At 41.2% G+C, this 25,362-nt stretch overlaps 1 protein-coding gene across 1 annotated transcript; it reads right to left on the reverse strand.

The window, feature by feature from the left end:
* Nucleotides 1-22,123: 22,123 nt before the first annotated feature.
* LOC124371636 (piggyBac transposable element-derived protein 2-like) lies at nucleotides 22,124-24,977 on the reverse strand. Its single transcript, XM_046829984.1, has 2 exons — nucleotides 24,191-24,977; nucleotides 22,124-23,920 (listed from the first exon to the last, which is right to left on the reverse strand). The coding sequence occupies exon 2, from the start codon at nucleotides 23,266-23,268 to the stop codon at nucleotides 22,207-22,209; it is 1,062 nt and encodes a 353-aa protein (XP_046685940.1). The 5' UTR covers nucleotides 23,269-23,920; nucleotides 24,191-24,977; the 3' UTR covers nucleotides 22,124-22,206.
* Between the last annotated feature and the right edge of the window lie 385 nt (nucleotides 24,978-25,362).

Here is a 25,362-nt window from a genome sequence, read left to right on the forward strand (position 1 = left end):
ATGTTATATGGGGGACATCGGATGTGTGTACAATGCCTGGCTTCAATGTGGTTTTTTTTTAATGAACCCTAGTAGGGGTGATATAGAGCGATTGTCTGTTCTTTCTTCTGTCAAAGTGTATGATTTTATTACAAGTGATTTCGGGGGGGAGATTTGTAGCGTATTATTGGTTTTCCTTTCAGACAACTAAATGTCACGACATCCGCGCGCTAAAATGGGATTTGATTGAGTATTCTTCGATACTTTTCAATTTTCGTTACGAACCCCTCTGCTATCTTGGATCTTGTTTATCTTATTGTCCACCGTAATAAAACATATATCGTTTATTCCACGTTTCAATATTTGGGAATCGTTATAGTATGTGGAGTGAGAGGGTCAACTAGACCAATTTCCCGACGCCCTCGTTAATCACCCATCTCGCCTCACGTTCCATTAGGAGGAAATACCTCGCATTGATACACCACCTGTGGAGTCAGGGACCGGTCCTCGCCTAAGTGAAAAACATTTACTGCTGAGAAAACTTTTAAAACAATCACAGTGTCCGCAGACTAACTGAGCCCTCACTCTGTCTTTCTCTCGTAAATTATACCGTACTCGTTAACGATCTGGTCCTAGTGTTATGATATAAGCTTTCTATATGGTTGGTCTTAGGTTACCCCAAAACTTGTCTCAAAAGTAGTATACCCTGTTACTCCCTAACTTCCTGTAAACACACCCACATGTTGTACCTTCACGCCGGCCCCCGAGTTATCCAGAGCGATTTAATTATGGCCGATTCATACCGATCGTGGGACGATTTGGGGGTATAGAGCGTCTCCTCATATTATAAACTCACCGGAAAATTCGGAATATTAAGTAGTTTCGAGCGCTAGTTGTACTAGCTCGCTATATTTGATTAAACGGTTTATTTACTTTGGGTTATCGACGTTTTTATTTTTTTAATTGCAAAATCCACTTCCTCTTCTTTCTTACCCCACCGCCTCTCTTTGGATACGGCGCTTGAGGTATCATCCTACCCTGACCTTTACGTTTGGGCTTCCCTCGCTTGCCTCCTTTCCCCCTCCTTCCCTCCACCGGAGGGCTGTTTTGGTCTTCTTGGCTTCCTGTTACAAGCTAAAGGCTGCGGGCTCTTTCACCCAATTACTTGCAGTCGGCCGCCACCCCGGCGTTTTGACTTCTATTCCCAGGCTTCCTGCCCCATTTTTTTGGACTAATTCTTTGTCCGGCTTTCTCTTCGGGTGTTCGGGTTATCCCTGTATGTGGGCGTGTAAGGGGTGGTTGCGTGGGTTGGTGTGGGAGTGCAAGAGTCATATAGGGCGGGTGACCAACGCTCTCACCCCTTTTTATTCATCCAATCTCTTTGAGTGACGCTATAATCGTGGATTTTTTACAATACTTCGTCCAACGGGATTTTATACCCTTTTCACACCCCTTGCCAATCTCTACCCCTTAATTTCGTTACCTGGACCCACAGTATCTCGGTACCCACCAAAGGTAAATGGAGGTTCGGACAGGGTTAGTAGCGCGTCTCAATTGCACGGTTTCAAAAGAACACCAACTTTTGCCCAGCGACCGATCCGGGCGTTTTTTGCAAAAGCGCTTCGAAACCAGGAAACCTCTTCCTCCATAAGCCTTGATCGTACTGGTCTTTTCTATTCGTTTCAATCATCTGTTTCCGCTTTACTTACTTTGTGGCTTATCTCCCATTTTATTCCTTCTTAAATATACCGTAATTACGATTATAGAGTTGGCCTGAGTCAGGGTCTCGTTCCTTTGCAGCCGTCTAGGTTCACCATACTGGGATAATTCTTCGCTTCCTTAAACACATGTGATCTTCTGCAGTACGATACAAAGAATATCCGCCTCGGGAATCTTGTAACCAATCCCTGTAAAACTCGTTCGTACTCCAGAACGTGACTGTCTGTTCATAAAAGTACAGACGGCCATTTATATTGATCTGATGAACCTCCTCTCTAATTCGCATTCAGGAGACTTCCTGGGCAACACACGCATAACTGGTCATACCCCAACATTGTTGCCTCTGGAGAGTGTGCATTCGTTTAAAAGTTTCATAACAACAAATTTTGACATCGGTAAAAAAAATGGTCAGCTGCTCACATTATTTAAAATTAATAATACAATCATACGGTTTCGATCTCACACCTGCTCACTGGAGGGTTCTTTGATTCTTTTTAAAGTATGGGTACGGACAATTGTCTGAACGTTCGTTGGTAATCCACTTGTGGAATTAGCGTCCTTTATCGCGTTTAGGGTTTTCTGGGTTTTTGTTCTGTTGATGTTTTTGTTTCCTGTTTTTATGTTTTTTTTTTGGGTTGGTTTTTTGTTAGGTGTATCAGCGTCTATGCGCGTTCCCGGGGGAGGCGCAGGAAGCAGTAGTTTGTACATTCCGTTTAAAAAGACCTTTCGCTCAACCACTCTCACCCAAGATTAATTATAACAGCCACAGCGTCGAATCATGTCGACAGGGTCCTCTCCGGGCCCACAAGTTTATTTTCATTCTTTTTGTTTTTATTCCTACTATCAACTTCTCACGTGTCACCGTCTCGCAGTATCGGAAAGTTGTTCACTCTGTTTATAAACGGGTCTATCATCTGATTAAACAGCAAACTCCGATCATACAGCGGGAGCGAGTGGAAAGAAGAGAGAAGCTACTTGACTTAATTCGTTTACGCTTCCCACATAATAACCCATTTATCCTTAATCCGTAATCCGGTGTTTCTTTTCCTTTCCACATTAATTTTACAGTGCACGACGGCTCGGTAGGTACTCTTCTTTAGGTTTTTTACCGCCCACTGCACACCGGCAACATTTAAGAATACTCTGTAATTATTTTGTTATTAAAGCATAACTGTTCCGGTCCGCAATATACTTTTAGTTAGCAGGCAATTAGGATTTTGTAACCTGAGGAGAGTTTTTGTGTAACGGCCATCGGTTGTGGTCCTTTTTGACCACTCTGGCTACATTCAACTATGTCTCCGCTCTTTTTAGCGGTCGATTCTGGTTGTCCCTTGTCCTAATCGCCAGCCGTTTTTTTCATTCAAGTTTCCTGTTCCAAAAGAAAGTCTTGTAGGTTTACACCGTTCGCCCCCCAGCCAGAGGCCGGGCCGGAGGAGCGAGGGGAGTAGGGCGGGAGGGTCGGGGTGGCGCGTGTCGGAGTAGAGTGGGCACCGGGGCGGCGGGGTCGAGGAGGGGCGCGGGTGGTGGGCGAGCGGAGCGGCCGTTGGAGGGGGACGTGGGGGCGCCGAGCGGAGGAAGAGGATCAGCCTTCTGTCCGAGTAGTCTCTTTTCTGTTATCACATTCCACAAGGACTTTTACCAATCCAGCTACTTCTTTTTTAGAGGTGTTCGTTTTAAGTTTCTTTTAGCGTCACTGGCATCTGGTATAAACCCTCCAGGGTCGGGTTCCATCACCAATCATGCGACTGGAGCTTACATGGGTGTTGGCTTTCATGGGTTGTGAGGGAGGGGGGGGGGAAGGGGTAGGAGGTTGGTGGGGGGGGGGGGTTCGGCGGGGGGAGTCGGAAGGGGTGGGGGAGGTGGTAGGGAATGGCGGGGGGTACGTGCAGGGGTGGGGGAGAGGGGCGAGAGAGGGGGGGAGGGGTGGGTGGGGGGGGTTGAGGCGGGTCAAATAATCTACCCACAGGGAGGTAGGGGGAGATCGGGGGGGGGGGTGGCCGGACGGGGTGATGGGAGGGGATGATGAGGGGGTGGGGGGGGACGGAGGGGCGGGGGGCCGATGGGGGAGGTTGGAGTGGGGGGCTGAGGTAGCTGGGGGGGGGGTGGGAAGGGAGGGCGACGGGGAGGACGGGGGGGGGGGAGTGTGGGTGAGGGGATAGGCGGAGTGGAGGGTGGGTGGTTGGGGAGGGGGTGAGCGGGTGGGGAGGGGCGAGGGATGGGGGGATGGGACGAGGGGGGGGGGGGCGAGGGCGAGATGGGGGCGGTGGGGCGTGGGGGTGGGGGGGGGGGATAGGGGGCACTCGTGGGGGCAGAGTGTGGGAGTGGGCAGAAAGGGAGCGGGGGTGCACGGAGGGTGAGGGGGGGGACCTCTCCCCAAAGATGGGGGTTGCAGGGGGTTTGTTTGTGTGGCGGGCGCGGGTTTTTATTTTTTGTGTTTTGGTTTTTGTTTAACTGTTTTCAGTTGTCAAACCTGTAATAATTTGCTGTTTTGTTGTTCCTTATATTATGGTACCCCTACCCTAGCAAGCACGGCGCTAGCACGCGAAGGGAGTCCACCAGTGCATCGGTTTCCAAGCAGTAACAAGATTAGATATAACTGGGCGTTTCAAGATAACAGAGAAGAAGAACGAGGTAAAAAGAAAGGTGCATTCACCTTTTATGTTGCTAAATTCTGTTACCTTTAGCACGAGTTTCCATCACATTTTTTCTTTGGATACAAGCGAAACGGTCAAGACACAAGTTCTTGAGGAATCGCGAGACTGCGCCTGGTCATCCACAATTTTTTTTTCCAAGGTCTGCAGGTTTATAATTGCAGTCTCGAAGACTGTTGTGCCTGGGGCGCGTCCGGCCCACCGTTTCATAACCGCTTTGCCCTTTGATATCGTAGTTGCTCGTATTTCGGAAACTGTTGAGACCTGAATCCTTGGTTACGGGGTTTGTGGTCCAGGCGGGGACCTTCTCTTACTTCCTTCACGGGACGGTCTATGACCAAACTTGTCAACAATCATTGTGACAATGTGATTTGTGTTTTTTGAAGCAAGACTCCTCCATGTACCCACCAGTTGCTCTTTATTAAAATACTCTTATCCCAGTTCAATATTATGGTGTTTTCTCATCTAACCATCTAAGGACGCCGTGGACGGGGAGGAAAGCGAGCTGGAGAGGTACGGTGAGTGTGTATCCCTTAATTGATCCAGTTGAAATAGTTGAACTGATAGACCGCCTTTTATAACTTCTTTCATGACACCTTGTATTCGTACTGTAGCACTAACGATATATGACCATCCTGTTTATTTGCATTCTGCTTGGGAATAAGCGCATAGTCTGCTCTACAACCTATCCACCACTCTAGTCACAGCACCCCCAACACCGCCCTCTGATTCTGATAGGATTGGCATTTTTGCAATTTGAGGAGTACAAGTCTTCTTTACATCTTTGTCTTCTTAGGCTTTTTGTTTTACAGTATGTTCGTTAACTCTCTGAATGTCTTGCTTCTTCAGAGATTGTGGGCATATGACCCAAAACGTATTGACGGGTTCATCTCATCAATGCATTCTGAATTCTCGCTGTTACCATCACCCTAATTTATAGTCCTATGGATTTCTTTTGAGTTCTCTTCGATAATGTTTTATTATTTCGTTTCCTATTGTCCCCCGTTTTTTATGCGTTTACCGGTCTCTGCTCTGAGGACACGAGGGACGGTTCTGAGTCCTGTCACTCACAGTTCGTTTTGTGGATTCCCATCCATAGTAGATAGGGGTCTGGTCGTTGCTTCCTACATCCTTATTCCCGATTACGCTGGTCTTTGGGATAGAGTTGAAGAAATAATGACTTTGTATTTCGTTGAAGCGTTACGGTTCACGTGATTTTTATAATTGTAAATTCTCTTAGTGAGCAGACGACAGTGTCAATATTTATCCTTGTAAGCTCTTCATATCGTTTACGTTGTAAACGTTTGTCATCATGGCAGACGATTAAAAAGCCAATTCTAAAGTCCCTGTGTAGGTCTGTAGGGACCGTTCACCTACGAGTATGCTACCGTTCATCTCCAAAATGATAACTTCTTATCTCCATACCATTAGCGTATTGTTGTTTCGTAGCGTTGGTCCGTTTATCGTATGTGTCGATCTTACTAAGTTTTACCTGACATTATCACCTTCATCATACTTGTCATGTACCTTATGGTTAGTGGATGAGGAGAAACGTGTTCTGTATCCATGCAGATGCTGAGAGTGTGTCCTTCTTTCGTGCTGAGTATATCACTGACGTTCTGGGTGACGACGGTTCCTGCTTCAAGCACATCATCGTCCTTGCAGGAACGCAGGTGTTTTGGGGGGTTGACATAACGTCCGGGACGGTGAACTGTACGGCTGCCTCATCTTCATTTTCCTCTTCTTCTTCTTGCTTTGGTTCGGTTTTCGGTTCAGTTTTTACAGATCTGTTTGTTTTTCGTAACTCTGACCAGGATAGGTTTGTACTGTTTTTCTAGAAATACGTCTGTGGCCAGAGTTCCTTCTCTCTGATACTGTATATACTTTTTGCTTTATAGCTTTAATCAAACGAGTTATACTGAGAGTAAGGTCCTTCTCCTTTGAAGCCATTGTTTAAAACTGACAATGTGACTCGGTTTTAGTACTTTAATACTATAACTACTTTATGGCAGTTCACCTGTCTAAAGAAGAGGGCTCGTTTTTTTTTGCTTTCTTAGAAAGCGCTACGGACCTGCTTTAGTGACACCACGGTACTAAGCCTCTTAGGTAAAACTGTTCTCGGTATCTGTGACAGGTCTATCAGGGTCCCTGAACACAAAAGGTCCTTTTCCATCCGTCTCTCCACTGGGGTTATCTCAGCTACAGTTATTCTTGTCACTCTCCACGTGCTTTTCCATATATTGTTTCAGATTGCTCTATAGGTCTGTTCACCCTACTGTGTATGTGAGTTCATGTAAGAGTTGAGTAACCAGGAATTCACTTGGATTAGCTCCTGTAAAACTCCTCCAAAGCCTCAAACTGTTTGGTATTTGTAATTGAGTAAGTCCCGTCACGCAGTGTTATTCCGAACTTTTATCGCAGTAACATTGGTACGGGCGGTTAAAGCCAATTTGAGAAATTCTGTCGTAAACAGACTTTGATCAAAGATTGTTTTACACCCCAGCAAAATCTTTTATTCCTTTTTGACCTCGCGGTAAACCGTCTGGGACGGGGCCGTAACCTACGTTTTGTAGCTAATGTCAATGTAGCACTTTGAAAGCTAGAGCACGATTGTAGATCTTGACAGGGTTCCTGATTGGTATTGTTCTCTCTGTTATGAGAATACAGCCGGAGCTGCATGCGGTATGTTTATACCACCCGTTACTGGAGCATCCTTATACAGGTCTGCGCCAAAGTTATACCAACTACCCTATGAGCGTTTCTCAACGGTTTTACGATTTGACCGAATCTGATCGGGAAACGAGTCTGAATTCTGGATAACATGTTCTGTGGATTTCTTACCGTACTATTTAGCATGTCCTCGTGGTACACCACGAGTTCGAGCGGTTACCCTTTGTTTTGACATTCTTTTCACAAACTCTATCCATATATCGCGATTGTAGAACCGTTCGCTTGCTGAAATCATTAACAAGATTACGGTGTGGTAAGTAGACTAGCACTGTATCATCCCTTACACGCTTATGTCTCCAGCACCTCCCTAATTGAAGAGGAAAACCATGTGGTCGCGTCTCGGCTACAGTAATTACCGCAAAACTTTTTCTTATCGGCATAGTACCAGGTGCACAGGTTTTGAATGGACTTTGTTGGATCTCTGGATTGAGGAAACCTCTTGAGGTCATTGTGTAGTGGTATATCCTTACCATCATAGATCTTGAATGAAACTATCGATTTCCGATACGATACATACCTGCCCTTTCTTCAATGTCACAGTCCTTGCATATGACCAGGCAAGCCGTGTCTGTCTTTCCACGCCAGAGGCACACATTTGTTTTAAACTTTTCAAAGTCTATAATCGGTATTGACGTGGTCACTGTACTGCATGGTGAAGGTTTGGTTTCGTCTTGTTTGGGAATAGTACGATAAAGTTGGCATTGTCTCTAACGAGCTGTTTGGGTATATGGCTGTAGGTCTGACCTAGGTAGAATGTGTCTCAATATTCTTGTGTCTACCCATGGTGAAGTAGTATTCGTATACTTGTTATGTTTTTCACAGGCTATGTCGTCGAATATCATTACTTGGAATTCTTGTTGTAGCCTCACTCTGTGGTGTATGACAGATGCATTGTCATCCATACGCGTGGTATCCGATCTCTTTCGGCATAATCTTGGGATAGTAGCTGGTACTTTGGTTGGTAGAGTGATTTTGAAAAACACGTAAAACATTTTCAAATCTCAAACCGTTAGGATCTACCAATAGGTTAAACAAACGTTTCGTTTTACCGCAATTGGACGGTCCAACAATTTAATCCCGCGAATCGTGTCAGGTAAGCAGAGGACCGTTTTTATTTGTGTACGATTCATACCACCCACCTACAAACTCGTCAAAGTTTCTCACTGGTAATTTTCCACAGATTTGGACTAATCAGGTCTCATTGTCGAAGATTAATAACTAAGTTGCACATTATTATGACATAGTATATAAAAGTAACAGAGCTGAACTGGTAGCCCTCCTGGACTTTTGGACGCGCACAGCTGCATCCGCTCCCACGCAGCGGCTGGTGCAGCTGCCATCCGGTCCCACGACTGCAGTTGCAGTCCACACTCAGTGTGTGGTGATGTCATGCTTGCTCACCATGTGTTCACTGTTTTTATCGAACCCTTGCCATCTAACAAGTACTTTGTGTCTCCTTTCCGCCTCAACACTTTCTCACTAGATATACATTACCAGTTTTGGACACCCTGATGTGAGTTCTTGTTCATAAAAAAACCCACCTTTCAATTACTTCAACACTTTAGAAGGTCTTGTAGAATGTACGTTACGGGTTTTGTAGGTTTTATTGCATATACTGTAAATACTTCACTTTGTCCAGTTTAGGCAGATAAACCTTTTTTAAAAAAAACTCATTTGTATTTGCCTATCTTAATCCTTTCCATGTATCGTTTAGCTTGAATTAGTGAATTTTAATTTTTTGTTTTCTTTTTGTGGTTTTGTTTAAACGGACAAGGATTTGTTTTATACGTGTTTCTGTTTAACGTCTTTTGGTTTCATACCGATTGTTCTCTGGTGGACATTATATTATTGTACTCCTTGACTATATCAGAATAGAATACTGAACCATTCGTAACTTCCACGTGTCGTGAATTTTCTATCATTTTTCTCTCTTTTAATCGTTCTGTTTTTAACGCTCTACAATAGAGGCTTTTCAGGATGTGAGTAGGGTAGAGTAAAGGTTTATTTTATTATTTGTCCATTAGCTTTTTGACGTGAGTGTTGTACCACTCCTTACCCTGATCAGTCTGAAGTTTTTCATCTTGTGTTTAGACAGTTATAGCGTTCTAGTGCATGCGGCGACTTCTGCACCGGTCTTGTTTTTTAAAGGAATGGCAAACGCAAGTTTACTACTAAGCAGTTTATCATTGTCAATATATACTTGTAACCTTTGTTCACCCTTGAATACGGGATCATCTCTACTAAGGTCAGGCCCTGGGTATAGATCATTGATCCCTTCAGCGTAAATCCCTGCGTCTGGGATAGTTTTTCCTAGCCGGTTTGTGCAGTACCTTTTTCGCTATCCAGGCTCGCCGTCCATCTTTCAAAATCGAAGAAAAAAATTTGGAATATTCACGGTATTTATATTAGTCTAAGTGGTTGTGGTTTGGAACACCCACCAATACGATCGAAGCACTCGCATGCTCTCGATGCCCTGGTTAAACAGTATTTGAATTTTTAGGGCCAGTCCAGAAGTAAACTGGTTGTCGCCCGGTGACCAAATACTGTCCCATCCTTGTTGCTTAGACAATGGAATAATCGCACATGCAACGCCCGGTCCTATAGTAAAAGAGCCGATTGTTACACGATGTGCACTCCCATAAACTACGCATTGTGTAAAATGTATCTTCCGTGAAGTAATACGCGGTCGTCCGACGATTTTTCTTTTGCCAAACAGCTGAACGGTTCTCGAGCACACATATGACAAAGGTTGGTAGCGTAGGTCCGCGTCCCAGTCGTAAACTTCTTTGTATCTGACTACCCAAATTCAAAGCCAGTATTCAAGATGTTTAGATTTAATTTCCCGACGGATGGATTCGGGGATCTGGTTATATCGTTTAAGAAGTCAAGTACGGTGTTGGGCAATTTGCCGCAGACAATATGATCCATAGAGGCTCTTTGGGTTCCACGCCTTGATTGAGAATGAAGTGCTTCTCCCTCCCACCACCACTGCTGCTCTCCACGGTTACTCTCCCACCACCACCGACTCCCCCAACCTGAGACCTCACACTTTGCACAAAATATAGGTGTTTACAGCAATATTTACAATTTTACAGTAATTTTCAACACTACACTATAATACATTTGTAATTTGTCATGGCTGAAGCCTGAAACCGGTCCATCGCTATCTCCCACACATTCACACTCGATCCCAAGGAAATTATGGGGGTTTTAGTCCACCTGAAGGATCACATTCAAACCCCAAGGCCACGAAAAAAAAACCTCTTCGGCACATTCACGGCAAGAGTCTACATCTATGGGGTTTAGCCGCCTCGTTGCCACACACATTCATACATGATCCAAGGAATTATGGAGTTTAGGCACACCTGAAGGATCGCAACCACTCTCTGTCCGGGACCTCAGAGCCCATACACACACACACTCAGGCTTTTTGGGTCTGCGAGGGCCGGTAGCAAGCACAGCGACAGGAAAGTCAGTGGGACGCTGTTGTGGTAGTGGGGGTACCGCGGTTGCGAGGAGAGCGTTCAGTCTCGGTCAGTGATGGAGGAGAAGCACATCTACCTCGAGCAATCGCGGGAGAAGTTAAAGAGGATGAGCGGGGAAAAGCATTGACCTTACGAAGGTTATTGTTTGTCGGTGTCTCTGGCCCCGTGTTTAAAGAAGAGAGTGAAGGAGGCTGTATTTACACCTACTGTAAGTATACTATAATATACTAATATTGTTAGAAACTTTAATATAGCCATACGGTAGTGTCTCATACTCTCCTTCCCGCTTACGCTTAGGACCAGTAATTTTAAATAGTTTTAGTCTCTTCTACGGAAAACTATGTTTTTGTCTTTTGTCCGTCTAATACGGTTTTCTGTTATTTCTAGAGTTGGATCCGTTTCACTAAGCACCATTTCTTTTAATTTTTCAAAATTTAGACGTTTACTAGTTTTTAAATTTAGAGTGAGACCTTTTATTTTACAGACTTCAACTAACGAATTTTTATTTGTGGACCACACTAAGTAGGCATAGGTTTTAGGACCACCCAAAAACGAATTCTACAATGTATGACCCGGGACCGTAGTCGACCAACCCATCGGTCATCTCCCCAAGGTAGTCACCGGTAGAAACTTTATACATGCCATTTTTATGTATGTACAGTACACTGTCTGTGTCATAGTAAAGGACTTGAGATTGTAGCTGTTCCAAGTGTTCATACAGTTTTAACCTCGCGTGAGATGTGGTAAAAGCGGCCAAGACGACGTTGACGGTTCTGAGGGACTCGCTAACCTCTTCTATGTTTTGCCAATTTACGAGGAGAACCTCTTCGTTAATTTCTTGAACCGTATTTACTTGTGTCCCGGGGCTGGTTAGTAGTTTGAAAAAATGTGTCGGGTGATCGTATTATCGATCGATGTCTTTGTCTGGTTCTCTCTCTGTCCGAATTTTCCCCAAAACGAATTTTAGCATTAATTTCGCGAGGGAGCGAAGACCCGCGTTCTTTTCAATTTTTGTTTGGTCAAGTCTGATACCTTCATGTTCAAAATATTTTTTAATGTACGTTTCTTTGTCCTGATCTCAGTGAGACACCAGGAAGGGTAGCCCGATGCCTCCTGTTTAATTTTTAGAAATTTATTTACAAAGTCTGTGAAGAGTCCGCCATCCTCATAGGTCACTACCTCGTATTCCCATAATTCGTACATTTCTAAAATGGTATAGCCTTTTTCTACAGCTTTTCTAATTTCCTGCATCGTCCATGTCCCTGTCAATGCTCTCTCTTCCGTGGTGTGGGCACAGTCACCCGAGTACATGTCCTCCCCACACGTCCTACATAAAACAAACATTAATTTATCGTTCATGCGTGTAGGGAGAACCGGGTGGTACAACTTTAGCGGGGGCAGGACTTTACATTTAAGAAGACCTTCAGCCTGCATGCCTCGCCCCTACATTCTCTGTCACCCACATAGATTTTAGGATGAGATTTTACATACATTTTAAATTTAATTAACAAAAGGATAGAGAGAGCATACGTCCACATACTGTATAGACTCCCCCTCTGCACACTTGTGGTATGTTCTTGCGTTGCCTGTTCTACCACCAAAGAAGGCGTCTCTTGGATTAAGTGGGAGCGTGTTTAGAATTGGTAATGAATTTAGGTATGCCAATCTAGGATCTTTTTTCATTTTCTTAAATTCACACTCCCACATCTCGATAACTTCGTATCCGGAATTTTGGAGTTTAGCTATTTTGGATTTGGTCCTTTCGTACCTCAGATGCAAAGAGTCTGAGGGATCGTCGGGTAAGGGCACTTCCCTCTCGTACTTGTAACATTTAGGGCACCCGTGGAAATAACAACCCTGAAATTCATACACGCGTTCACCGTCAAAACCGTCTACTTTCATACCGGCAATTTTGACTTCTCTTTCCCGCCCTGCATGCTGGATTCGGATGCCACGCTGATCCTTCCTCCCAAGTCAGCCATTGTAAAAGCGATGGGGGATTGCATGTCAACAAGTCTGTATCCATTGTTAGGGACCAGGCCAATAGTATTGGGTTTTAAGAACTTACGTCTAAACACCAAGTTACAGGCGCTGGCTATGGTGACGGCTTCCATGAACGGGTCTACGTTACATTCTTCGAGAAACATTGCTCTGAATTTTATACACGCCTGCGCCAATATGTCTACATCTGAAATACAATACTCAATCAGTTCTTTTTGGAAATCAAACACTACGTTTTTGTTGACCTGGTCATTATGCCAATTTTCAAAATCTGTATAACTTTTTTCGAACATCGATTCAGGGCAGTAGTATTCCTTGGGGCGGGATGGGGCCTACATAGTTTTGGTTTGCCAGAGTGTTAAACAAGTGAGGGAAGTAACCCTTCTTCTTCTCTGGGGGTAGATCAAAGGCTTTGTTGAGTGCTGAGAGGGGCCATGGGGAAATAGTTCAGTGAGTCGATAAATCTCACGTTATCCAATTCCATGAGAATGACTTTAGTGCCACGCATAATTAGCTCTGGACTGAATTTTGTCTGTTCCAGTACGTATTTTAAGATGAACTGAAAATCAAAGCCCTGGCCGTTGTGAGCCATTACACAAACGTTTTTGAAATTTTTTCTAACATCCATCACATATTCCATGAATTTAACTACAGGATCTTGTCTAAATACTCTAGTGCGGGGTGCTACAATTTTTCACAATTTCCACCACCGATACATTTGAAACAGAATTGTTGTGAGACACATAGATTTACTTTATGAACTTTTTTATCATTAATGTACTCGTCCTGTCTTGTTTCCAGATCGAAAAAGATGAATAGATAATCTTCTGTTTTGGGCTTGCCTGTGTCGACTCGCATGTAGCACTGGTGGTTTGGGGCCTTGAATTCATTACAGATTTTACAGAAAAACTTCGCCGCACACATGTTTCGATTTACGCTGTTTCAGAAATACGAGTCTTTGACATTGTTTGCATTTATTAACAGATTTACACCGTTCACCCTGGTGAGCCGCGAAACATATTTGATTTTTTAGAGTGATGTTACAATTTGGGCAAACTATTCCTCCATGCTCCTCTTTACAGGGCGGAGAGACTGTCTGGCACGCAGGACAGACATTTGAACATCTGTGTTCAGCTTTGTGGTCGTAAGGGACATGGCATGCTTCGCAGAAAAAATGGCACGCAAAAGCTGCAGTGAGGGATGTGATCACATTATAATGACCGTTATGATACAGTAGGTTAATTTTGTACAAAGCACTTTCATTATTACCGTTAAAATACACGTCCCTACCCTTACTGTTATAGTTGTAAACTGTAATATTATATTTTTTGAGGTGATCTTGAAATTTTGAAAGTTCGGGGACCCCCGCTCCCTGTTCAGAAATTTGGACCCCGACTTTAGTCATCAGTTTTTGGGCTCTAAGAGTTTGTCGCTTACCCTTGTCCTGCCTTATTGCTTTGAACTGAGGATATTTTTTGGCGTAGGCTTTTGCTACCACTATAGCTCGGGGCAGACACAGATTGTCCACATTTTCTATCGATACAATACCTGTTCGTGCTTTACATTCTTCGTGAAAATTATTGTACAAGCCAGGTCTTCTGAGGCCACCACTGCCTACAGGGAGATTGACACGTGTACATTCGACTTTGAACGTATCGGTAGACTTTACAGAGTCCGCGTTACTTTGAATTATTCCCCCGAAAATTTCAAAAAGGACATCGTCTTTGACCTGATCAGCTGGTCGAAATGCCACGTAGCCCGGATCTTTACTTTTTAAATTTAGACTATGAAGTGTAAATCCGAGGTAGTCCGAATCAGTGCAATTTGCTTTCATTTCATTTACAATTTTAGAAAATCCCGTCCTTAGCCAATCGATTTCATTAATGTTTTCAGGGACGGGGTTGAATTTAAAGGTGGTCTTAGTACCGTATACCCTATATTTTTTTATGTAAGTCTCGTTTTTACCTAGCGTTTTTACAGGATCCAACTCCATATCCATATATACAGGTTCAGAATCTACTTCAATATTTTCGTAAGACATGTTTACAATATGGTATTATAGAAACGATATTACGTTAGAAAAGCAACTAAATGATTAAAAAGCTTAACTGCTACTAGTAACGATAATTTCTATTTAGATTAAGAAAAATAATTACAAGAATATAGTATTAACGGTAATTAAAATGAATATTAGTAAAAATATTTTAACGTATTAGATTGAATTATTTTACTCCAGTAATATCAAAAGATCGTAATTGTTTAAATAATTGTGTAAAACTCAGAGCGACACACGTCCTATCTCCCTGACCTCCCGCACGAATCTGACGGGAGAGAGAGGAAGGAGTGCCGGCCTCTCAGGTTCCACCAATCAGAGCGCTTAGATACTATTTACATCCAATCAAGGACGCGCTTATTCCAGCCAGTGGGGAAGCGCGGAATTTTCTTGTTCATAGCTGGCTAACTCAGGTCTATTTATGTTACAGACTTCCTCTGATGACGTCACCACCACATATTGCTATCTGTGTGGCGGGAGTGAAGAGTGCCAATGTGAATAGTTGTTTAGAAATAGTATAATAAATTAGTTTTTACCCAAAAAATGTTTTATTTTAAACTCCTGGAACCCCTATTCTCAGCTCTAAATCATCACACAATAAGGTACGATTCGTCTTTATTTCTCTTGTTTAGTTTACCTTCCCGCCAATTTCACAATTGAGGTTATGTTCCCCTGTTCCCGCCAATTTCACAATTGAGGTTATGTTCCCCTGTTTCCCGCCAATTTCACAATTGAGGTTATGTTCTACTGTTCCCGCCAACTGGGCGCAGCCATCTAAGAAAGTGAGGTTAGGTTACCCTGTTCCCGCCAATTCATCATGGGCGCAGCCATATTGAATACGCGGGAAACCAAGAAAGTGAGGTTAGGTTCCCCTGTTCCCGCCAATTTTTCCCGCCCTCGCCGCCATATTGGAATTCCCTCCGTCCCTCGTTTCTCCCTCACCGGACCCAACAAATCACCGATTTTACCGAAAAAAAAAAACAACGATTTTGACACCCCAAATCACCGATTTTACCGAAAAACACGATAATTTCGACAGAATTTGGAACATTTTCATAGGATAAGAGTGTGAGCAGGGAATTTCTCCCGCACATGAAGGGATTTCTCCAGCAAATGAGGGAATTTCTCCCACACCACTATTTTTTGATCACGTGATACATGGGCGCCGCCATCTTGGATCACGTGACCCCCTCTCGACCAATCAGAGCGCGGGGCTAGATCCGCGGGAGGTCTACTGACACAAATGTAATAGTTATAACATTTGTTACATTGTTCTGTCCTGTCGTTGTTCTGATATCTATCAGTGTTCTAAATTGAAGCTAATAAGGACGCCATTTTCAAAGCTATCCACTACATTCCTTTTCCTGTGTCTCACAACTGTAATTTCACCAAGCTTTACACATTTTACAGGCATGGACGTGGGCTACAGTGTCACAGAGGCTTAAAACGTGGACTACAGTGTTACAGAGGCTTCAAACTTGGACGTGGACTACAGTGTTAAGGACACTTCAAACGTGGGCTACAGTGTTATAGAGCCTTCAAACTTGGACGTGGACTGCAATGTTACAGAGGCTTCAAACATGGAAGTGGACTGCAGTGTTACATAGGCTTCAGGCATGGACGTGGACTACAGTGTTACAGTGGCTTCAGGCACGTACGTGGGCTACAGTGTCACAGAGGATTCAAAACTGGGCCAAGATAAAACTTCTCCAGGAAGCTATAGACCAATTTCGCTTACCAGCAGTCTCTGCAAAGTACTCAAAAGGATGGTCAACAGACGTGACAAAGAATGGTTTCTGGAAAAAATAACTTTTTACGTCCTGGGTATGACGTTAAACTGCCTCTTCCCACCTAACCATTCCTTAATTCCAACTAAATCCCCCTCCAGTGTCTTATAAGTACCCGTGCTCTACGGTACAGTGTTACAGAGCCTTCAAAAACGGACGTGGACTGCAGTGTTACAGAGGCTTCAAACGTGGCAGTGTTATAGAGCCTTCAAACTTGGACGTGGACTGCAATGTTACAGAGGCTTCAAACAAGGAAGTGGACTGCAGTGTTACATAGGCTTTAGGCATGGACGTGGGCTACAGTGTCAGAGAGGTTTCAAAACTGGGCCAAGATCAAACTTCTCCTGGAAGCTATAGACCAATTTCGCTTAAGAGCAGTCTCTGCAAAGTACTCGAAAGGATGGTCAAAAGACGTCTTCTTTGGTTTCTGGAGAAAAAATAACTTTTCACGTCCTAGGTATGACGTTAAACTGCCTCTTCCCACCTAACCATTCCTTAATCTCTACTAAATCCCCCTCCTGGGTCTTATAAGTATCCGTCCTCTACAGTACAGTGTCACAGAGGCTTAAAACGTGGACTGCAGTGTTACAGAGGCTTCAACTATGGACGTGGATTGCAGAGTTACAGAGGCTTCAAACATGGACGTGGGCTACAGTGTCACATAGGCTTCAAGCATGGACGTGGACTGCAATGTTACAGAGGCTTCAAACATGGAAGTGGACTGCAGTGTCACAGAGGGTTAAAACGTGGACTGCAGTGTTACAGAATCTTCAAACATGGACGTGGATTGCAGAGTTACAGAGGCTTCAAACATGGACGTGGATTGCCTAGTTATAGAGGCTTCAGGCAAGGACGTGGGCTACAGTGTAATAGAGCCTTCAAACACGGACGTAGACTGCAGTGTTACAGAAGCTTCGGGCATGGACGTGGGCTACAGTGTCACTAGTACAGAGGCTAAGGTGTAAGAGAGGCAAGGACGTGTACTGTAGTGTTACAGAGGCTTCAAACACGGACGTGTACTGCAGTGTTACAGAGGCTTCAGGCATGGATGTGGACTACAGTGTCAATGAGACTTCAAACGTGGACTGCAGTGTTACAGAGTCTTTAAACATGGACGTGGACTGCAATGTCACAGAGGCTTCGGGCATGGACGTGGGCTATAGTTTCACAGAGACTTCAAAACTGGCCCAAGATCAAACTTCTCCTGGAAGCTACAGACCAATTTTGCTTAATATTATATTTTTTTTTTCTAGTTGAACAATTTATTCATTGTAGTTTATCTTGTACATTACATATATACAAACAGCCAGTAAAAATGTCTAAAAGCAATAACTCTACTAGTACCTGAGATAATGGTTCCTTGAAACAAAAAAAATGCAACTTTCGGGAAAAACGACATAAATGTAAAAAATCAGCTTATTATTGTGAATATTTTACCTTAAAATCCACCTGGGCAGTATTGAGAGGATGCTCTTTCTTCTTCTTCAAGTTTCTTTCTTCTTTTAGCAATTCTGGATTCTTCGGTTGCATCCTGTGCTGCCCGTTGAGCCTTTTGAAGTCGAACCTCATCAGCTTTTTTCAGCGCCACAACAGTGTTTATACCGTAGTTAACAATCCCAAGTTCTTTCAAAACATTTAATCTACCTAAGTTTCCATCTGTGAATGTCAAGATTGCATCAAATACCCCTATTTCTAAAGTTTTTCTTTCAACAAATACATTCTTAGGTATTCTACTCCAGACTATATTGTTGAAGGACTCGTTAACGTTTTGGGTTTTTCCATGTAGGCATTTTTAAAGGAGACTAGGATCAGCCAATGATTGAAAAATAGGTTTTATAACTTCCATTACTGCAACAGGAACTGTATTTTTATGCTTGAAGTCTTTCTTTTCAAAACAGCTTTATTGTACTTGCACCAAGTTTCCGGTGCAGGTGGACATAGCTGATGGCTCAGGTGTTCATCCGTAGAGATGTAATGGAAACATATGGACCATACAGAACGTTTCATTTTATCCAAACTATTTACATTAGCTCTAATTGCATTGCCATAATATGACTGAAATTTATCAATAACTTTATCTGTAAGTCTACCTACTCCTTTTATAGATTTACCATCTGACAGAGGTTTACCGCCAAGCCTTGCTTTTAATTTTCGCAGCCTTGTGCCCATTCTCTTGGAAATATGCCCTATACATTCAAGCTTCTCAACAGGGGTGTCATCACCATAAGGATTATCTTCCACTACAGCCAGATGAGCCTTAGAGTCGCCGTCACCTAAAAATTGTACATATCGTACGCCACGCGTAGGTATCGATCGTCGACAAACTGCAACAGCAGCCACGCACTCCATGCCGCCACTTGTCCCCTCATAATTTTTTAAACAATTAGGTTCATGACTTTTTATTTTACCTTCGTTGCCTTTTGTTTTTTTCACATCCACTGCAGTACTTTGTCAACACTTCCACATCCAACACTTTTCCGGTATCAACACTCGTAACAGTACAACACGCATATTTGGATACGAATCCTCTCTTTTCCAACGTTCCATCAAAAGCAATTGGAATGTCTGTACTATTTTTTTTTTTTTTTTCATCTTTATCATCTATATTCTCATTTATTGCTTCTAATGTGGCATTTTTCATACAACTATCAGTAACAGTAGCTAGAGAGTTTCTGAGAGTATTCGTACATTTACTTACATAGGTGCAAGGCGAAAGCAAGTTCAACATTCCACACAAAAGTTTTTCAGCTTCTGGCCCCTTTCCAATGCACCGCAAACCATAAAACATTCTTAGATTGATATCAAAAGTATTATTTTTATCAATAAAATTAGAAGAGTAAAATTCATGACTAAATGTGCAGTCATCATTTGTACACTTTAGAAGTAAATTACTTGCCAGCCAATTACGCTTTTCTATATCATCTTTTATCAAAACGTCAGATCCACACTCCTTACAAGCTACAAAGTTAGAAAACACTGAACACAAAATGTTGTATGAAAATTAATAAGTTTCTATCTGAAGCACCAAAGCTATCATAAGTATCTAATTTGCCTGCAATTTTCTTTTCAGCAGAACTGATGACTGAAGGCCTAGGCCTAACCTCAGTCTCTGCTTCCTCCCTTGGATTAGCATTTGTAAACCTGTTACCGTGAAACTTACGTTTTTTTATTTGCACTCTCGGCATATTTACAACTAAACTCTAAAATAATTCACTATTATAAATAATAAACACAAACAACACTTTGTTTACCTTTCTCACTGACAAACCAGAAAACAACAGTAAACAATACTAGGTTAGTCTAAGCAGACAAGAAAAACAGCAATAGACAACAAATAATATGCAGTAAGTGTTGCCAACATTGATTTTTCTTCAACCTTTACTCTTCACTTTAAGTACTATGCAAAGTGTAAACAAATACAGAAATAATTATCGTCAATAGAAGTTGGTGAAAGCTGAACTGGTCGAAAATTGGCTATGCAGACTATTTTATAAAACTAAATAAAAAATGCTTAGAACAACTTTTATAGGCCATGTTTGGTATCAAAATGTACAGAAAGATACAGAGAACAAATTTAGCTAAAAAAATTCTTTTGTTATTTTTTGACCCTTCGACCTTCAACTCCCCTTAATACGGTGCTGAATTTAATGAATCATATCCCTTATATTCACTGCACTGCCAATAAAACAATAGTAGCTTCATTAATATCCAAAAAATATACTCGCACAACAGGCAAACTGTTTGATCGAATTATGAAAATGATTAGAATCAGCATAAAAATATTAAAAAATTCAAGAATTGGTTACCATTTATGAATAAAATATTCACAATAGATTGAAGAGATCATAATTTAATAGAAATATAAACTGGGAAATAGGAAGGCCATTCCTAGAAACGCGTAAAAGATAGGAACAGAATATAGAGCAATCTCATATGCTGCAGCTGAAACCTCTGTACGGTACGTAAGAAGCTTGATACACAAATCCAACACTGATTATTTCATGACACGTTTGTTTTGGTTTCCTAAATTCTTCAACTATTAATTTATTGACAACAAACTCAAGTTGTCGATACAGTTGAAAGTTGTAAGTACGGTAGAAATATATTAAAGTGTTTACAATGTTGGGCAAATCTTTATTGAACTTACCCTGGCTTTAAGGATAACTTTTTCGGATAGTTCATCGCGAATATCTGTAAATTTCTCTCCAGTTGTAGATAGGGATGGAATACAACTTTTACTAGAATTTTGTCTACAGTTTTGAGTTAACTCATTTAAACATTTTTTCTGGCTTCATTATTATTTTCTATAGTTTCTTCGACAGTTACCGTATGTTGTTTTATAATCTCTTTTAGTTTCTGATGTCGAGGGCACATCGTAATGAGAATAATAAATTTAGCACAATATGAGTGTTAAGCGTTAAAAAATTCAATTATAACTCCTGCCTGAAGATTTTTCGCCCTTCTTATCAAAATTATCGTGTAAAATCTGCGACTGTAATTTCACAAACTATATGCTCTGACTGATACATCTCAATCACCTCAGTCCTTCTTGAATTTTATCATTCGAGGATTTTCCCTCTTATTCATCACTCTATGGTTATACTATTCTTTCATTAGCGTAAAGATGTAATTAGGTCAACATTAAGACAAATTGTATAGTTATACTTGTCATGATTCAACCTTTGCAGGAATTGAAATCTTGTTGCATAATACTACTTTTTTTAGTACGTTGTAAATATTCGGCAAATGGTTGTTCCTGACTTTTTATTTCCATTATTTTATCGTTTGAGTTGCCGTTATTATCGGCAATTATCTGTGGATAGAACCCGGAAAAATTCTGCAAAAGTAGTAAGTTTAATATATAACCTGTCATTAAAGCTAGGTCTCACTCAATAATGCTCTTTTGATGACATCGTTTCATAGTAAAGGATCTTTTGTGGGGTTTTTGCGTCTCTTTGGTATGATTTGGAGTGGGGATGGTTTGAACTTGTGGATTTGGTTCTTGTACCTAATGTCTCTCAGCTGTTATATTATGTTTTAAATTTATTACAAAACACAATAAGTGGCCAGATTAAGATAAAAGGTAGATCAAAGACATTTCACATGGATCTAAAATAACAAAAGACATACGGTGACGATATTTTAACGAACACGTGTAAAAAATTGATAATTGTACAAAATTTATTATTTTTAAAGTGAATTTAAATACTTTTTATTTTACTTTATGAAAATATTCTGATATATAATATTTATATAATAATACCTTTACTTATATGTAAGCAATTATGATTAAAGAGTTTTTAAATATTGATGTTCTGTACAATAGTAATCCAAAAGTTTTATATTATTATATTTAATACTTTATTATAATAATAACTATTACGGAAAACTAAAACAATAACAAACAAAAAGGTCTCAAAAGGTCTAAAACTGTAATAATTCGTATCAAGTTTTATAATATAAGTTTGTTACGTTTTAACCTCCTCATTCCAAATAAAAAAAAATTTGGAAATTTTTATTTTGTTGTTATTTTTAGATTTTATATGTTTACCAAAGACCATTAAAATAAAAATAAATTTTTTTTTATATGTTTACATACAGAATGGCTGATGTCCACTATAGTAGCCTTTTTTTATATAGGCATTACATTTTGACCCATCGTATCGAGTAGTATTCTTTTATAATTGTACCAAAGGAAGAATAATCAGCATAGAAAGATAAAGTAAAAAGTGTTTTAATTGTACAGTATACTTGTTTGTAAATTACAATGGTGTTATAATCATCTTATGAAATGGGAATTTTCAAAGCTCGTGGTACGCTTTGAAGCAATTTCGGTTTTCCTGTAGACACAAGTAGACCTTGCATGTTGCGCACTGAACTCTCGCACCATTTGAGTTACATCCTGGGAATCTACAGCGGTTCTTCTTAGCAGGGGTAGGAATTTCCGGTAAGTGGAGAACATTTTTGGTTCGCAGTGCATCTGGTGGATGTGCAACTCTTGGTTGCTTCCTTGGAGGGGGTATAGAGCAGACATAGTCAGGGTCACTGTCATCAGTTCCCTCACCAACATGTCCGTGAATCAGGAACTCAGCGTACTCTCTTTTGAAGCCCATTAAATCTAGCATATCCTTTTTTGGTGTACCCAGGGCACGCTGATCCCGGCGGTACTCAATCCACCCCGCAGCGATTGCAAAATCAAAGAAATGCATGATTAGTCTTACCGTCCACTTGCTAGTCCTAGCTGAAATGCGGTAATAGCTTATTAAGCGGTCCAAAAAGTCCACACCTCCCATTTGTGAGTTGTACTGTCGTACAACTAAAGGTCTGTTCACCTCAACGAAAACTCTTCTTTTTCTACACCATCTTCTGCATGTTTCAATGGGTTCAGCGCCCTCTTTACTTGATATGAGCAGTACTGGCTTGTTGTCAAACCATTTCACTACACTTATCTGCCCATCTGACCTTACACTCTGGTCCACAGACCCTCTGCCCTCTCTCTTCATTATTTTATCCTCTTTCAATTTGGAATTAGGGGGGATTCTCTGTTTTTGGAGTGTACCGGTTCCTGTTGCCTCTCGTTCTGAGTGGAGCAAGTCTAGTAGTTCCTCGGATGTAAAGTACCTATCCATGTAAACTGAAACCCCCTGCGGGAAAGTTCTCAGCAGCTTCATGACTGCCTTACCACCAATGTTAAGTCTGGAACAGGATGGATCTTCTACAATCGGGTCACCCTTGCCATTGTAAAAAAAGAAATCTAGAGGTAATCCATCTGGAGCAGCTGCAACAAAAATTTTAATCCCACAAGGATTTGGCTTGGATTTTATCACTTGTCTTGCAGGACATCGACCCCAAAAAGGTACCATTTGTTCATCTACTGCTACGTTTTGACTTCTATTATTTAAAAGACACCCAGTTCGGACAGATTTTACTATAGGATTAACTTTCCAAAACTTTGTAGCTTTTTTTTTATCCTGAGGCACTTCATTGTTGTAAACAACCTTCAAATTGTTTCTGATGGCAAAAAAAGGTCCCGTGGTAAAATTGATGCTATCGAGGGTACCTTGGTCTTAACATCATAGTACATCCTAGTTCGTGGGAGACCCATAATCGAAATTTTGATCGCTGCACCAAAAAACTTTTTGGTTTGTTCAGGACCGGAAATTAATGGACGACCTTTGTTTTCGATGTAAGTGCGATTTGTTTGGTTAGTAACCACATTGAAAATATCGTCAGGAATGTACTTGCTGACGTAATCTTGAGGAGGTATATTGAGTGCGTTTTGATTTATTTCTTCGTAAGCAGGAGCAGGAGGTAGTGGATCAAAACTAACCTGTTTTTTCCAAAAAGTTCTTGTTTGACTTGTTAAGGTTTCATCATTTTGCTCCGGAGTAGTTACTTGAGTGTGAGTGCCAAGCTGGTTTACTGAAGTCACACTGGATCGTCTGGAACCTCTTGGTTGAACCATGCGTGTGGAAGGTTCGATTGCAGGATTTGCCACCACCTGAGTTACACCACCTGTCAACACACAATACAAATCAATGTCTGTTACTAACATAAATATTAAGCATAGTATTCAATAATAAATTTTGCATAGCCTATTTGTAAATACATCCAAATATTATTGAATTTACTAAAGTTTGGAAAACCCAGGTTAAATAAATTTATTCAAATTTTAGAGTACCAACCAATAAAATATGTAACCTAAAAACGTTTTGTCACCCTGGTTTGAGAAATATGGTTGTTTTTTAATATTATTTTAACGTAAAGCCCAAAGTAAAATCATACCTTCCGAATCACTGTCGTCTTCAGATGTCTCCTCCTGCGCTTGCTGGATAGGTTCTTCCGGTTCAAAATCTGGATCAGCATCTTCATCATCACTGATCTCTAGATCACTAACGTCTCCATTTAATTCGTTGTCCACAAAATCTTCAAAACGACTAGAATCTAAAAAAAAAACCAAAGAATTATTGTCAGCAAAAATCAAAATTCTAGTGTTTAAATAGCACAAAAAATGAAAAAATAAATAATAAGTTTAAAAATAACATACAATGTTAATTTATCTCAAATATAACATCTATTTTGTTGTTAGAAATGAGAAAGCAGGAACAGTAAACATAGGTTGTTTAGTTTGTTGCTGATTGCCCCTGTTCCAAATGTCAACTCTGGTAGACATACAAGTTTCGAACGTTACCAAGGCAACCAAAATCCATAAACTAATCAAAAAATTATATCAATGTCTTCCTTAGACCTTAAACAATACATGTAGCCTAGATTTATTCTAAGAATTTAACATTTAGTATTAAAAAACAAGCACTTACATGGACGTAGTCGCTCTGAACGCTCATATCGCCGGTCGGACATTTTCCAAATGATGTGATGATGACCAAACTCAACAAAACAACTGTCAAGAGTATCCAGGGAGTGCTGCTACCTCTAGGCAGTAGAATGAAACTACTCGCAAAGCTGCCAACCTATTTTTAACTCGTAGAGAAAATTCCCTACGACACAATGTTTTATGTCGACTGTGGTCGACGAATGGAACGAGGAGGTTAATACCACTTCAATGTGCCGTGTGCTAATTTATGACTAAAAATACACTTTGTATTGTATTATTTTTTCTTCATTTTTCATCATATTACTTCTCTGGTGTCTTTGACTTCTTTCTTGTTAACCCTGTTGATGGCTGCACTAGTTCATCCATTGTCATTTACTCATTTAAACTATTATAATATTACTGTATTAATCGAATTTAACGGAACAAGAGTGTTAAAAACGCTCAGTAGCAACTTTGAGGTTAGGGTAACAGTGTTCAAGAGTGACACACCGGCCTCAGCAATCCCATGATGCTTTGGGTGAACTATAAGGTCCGTGATTGGTCAGATTGGAGAACGTGAGTTTTGCATCTACACCCCTCATATAATTAATTCTAAATTTATCATTTAAGAACCGGAAAGCCG

Source organism: Homalodisca vitripennis, unplaced genomic scaffold, assembly GCF_021130785.1.
Source record: "Homalodisca vitripennis isolate AUS2020 unplaced genomic scaffold, UT_GWSS_2.1 ScUCBcl_1735;HRSCAF=5724, whole genome shotgun sequence".
Taxonomy (NCBI): domain Eukaryota; kingdom Metazoa; phylum Arthropoda; class Insecta; order Hemiptera; family Cicadellidae; genus Homalodisca; species Homalodisca vitripennis.

Coding starts and splice junctions, on each gene's coding strand:
- LOC124371636 (XM_046829984.1), bottom strand. CDS start 23,268: ATGGTACCTTTTTGGGGTCGATGTCCTGCAAGACAAGTGATAAAATCC.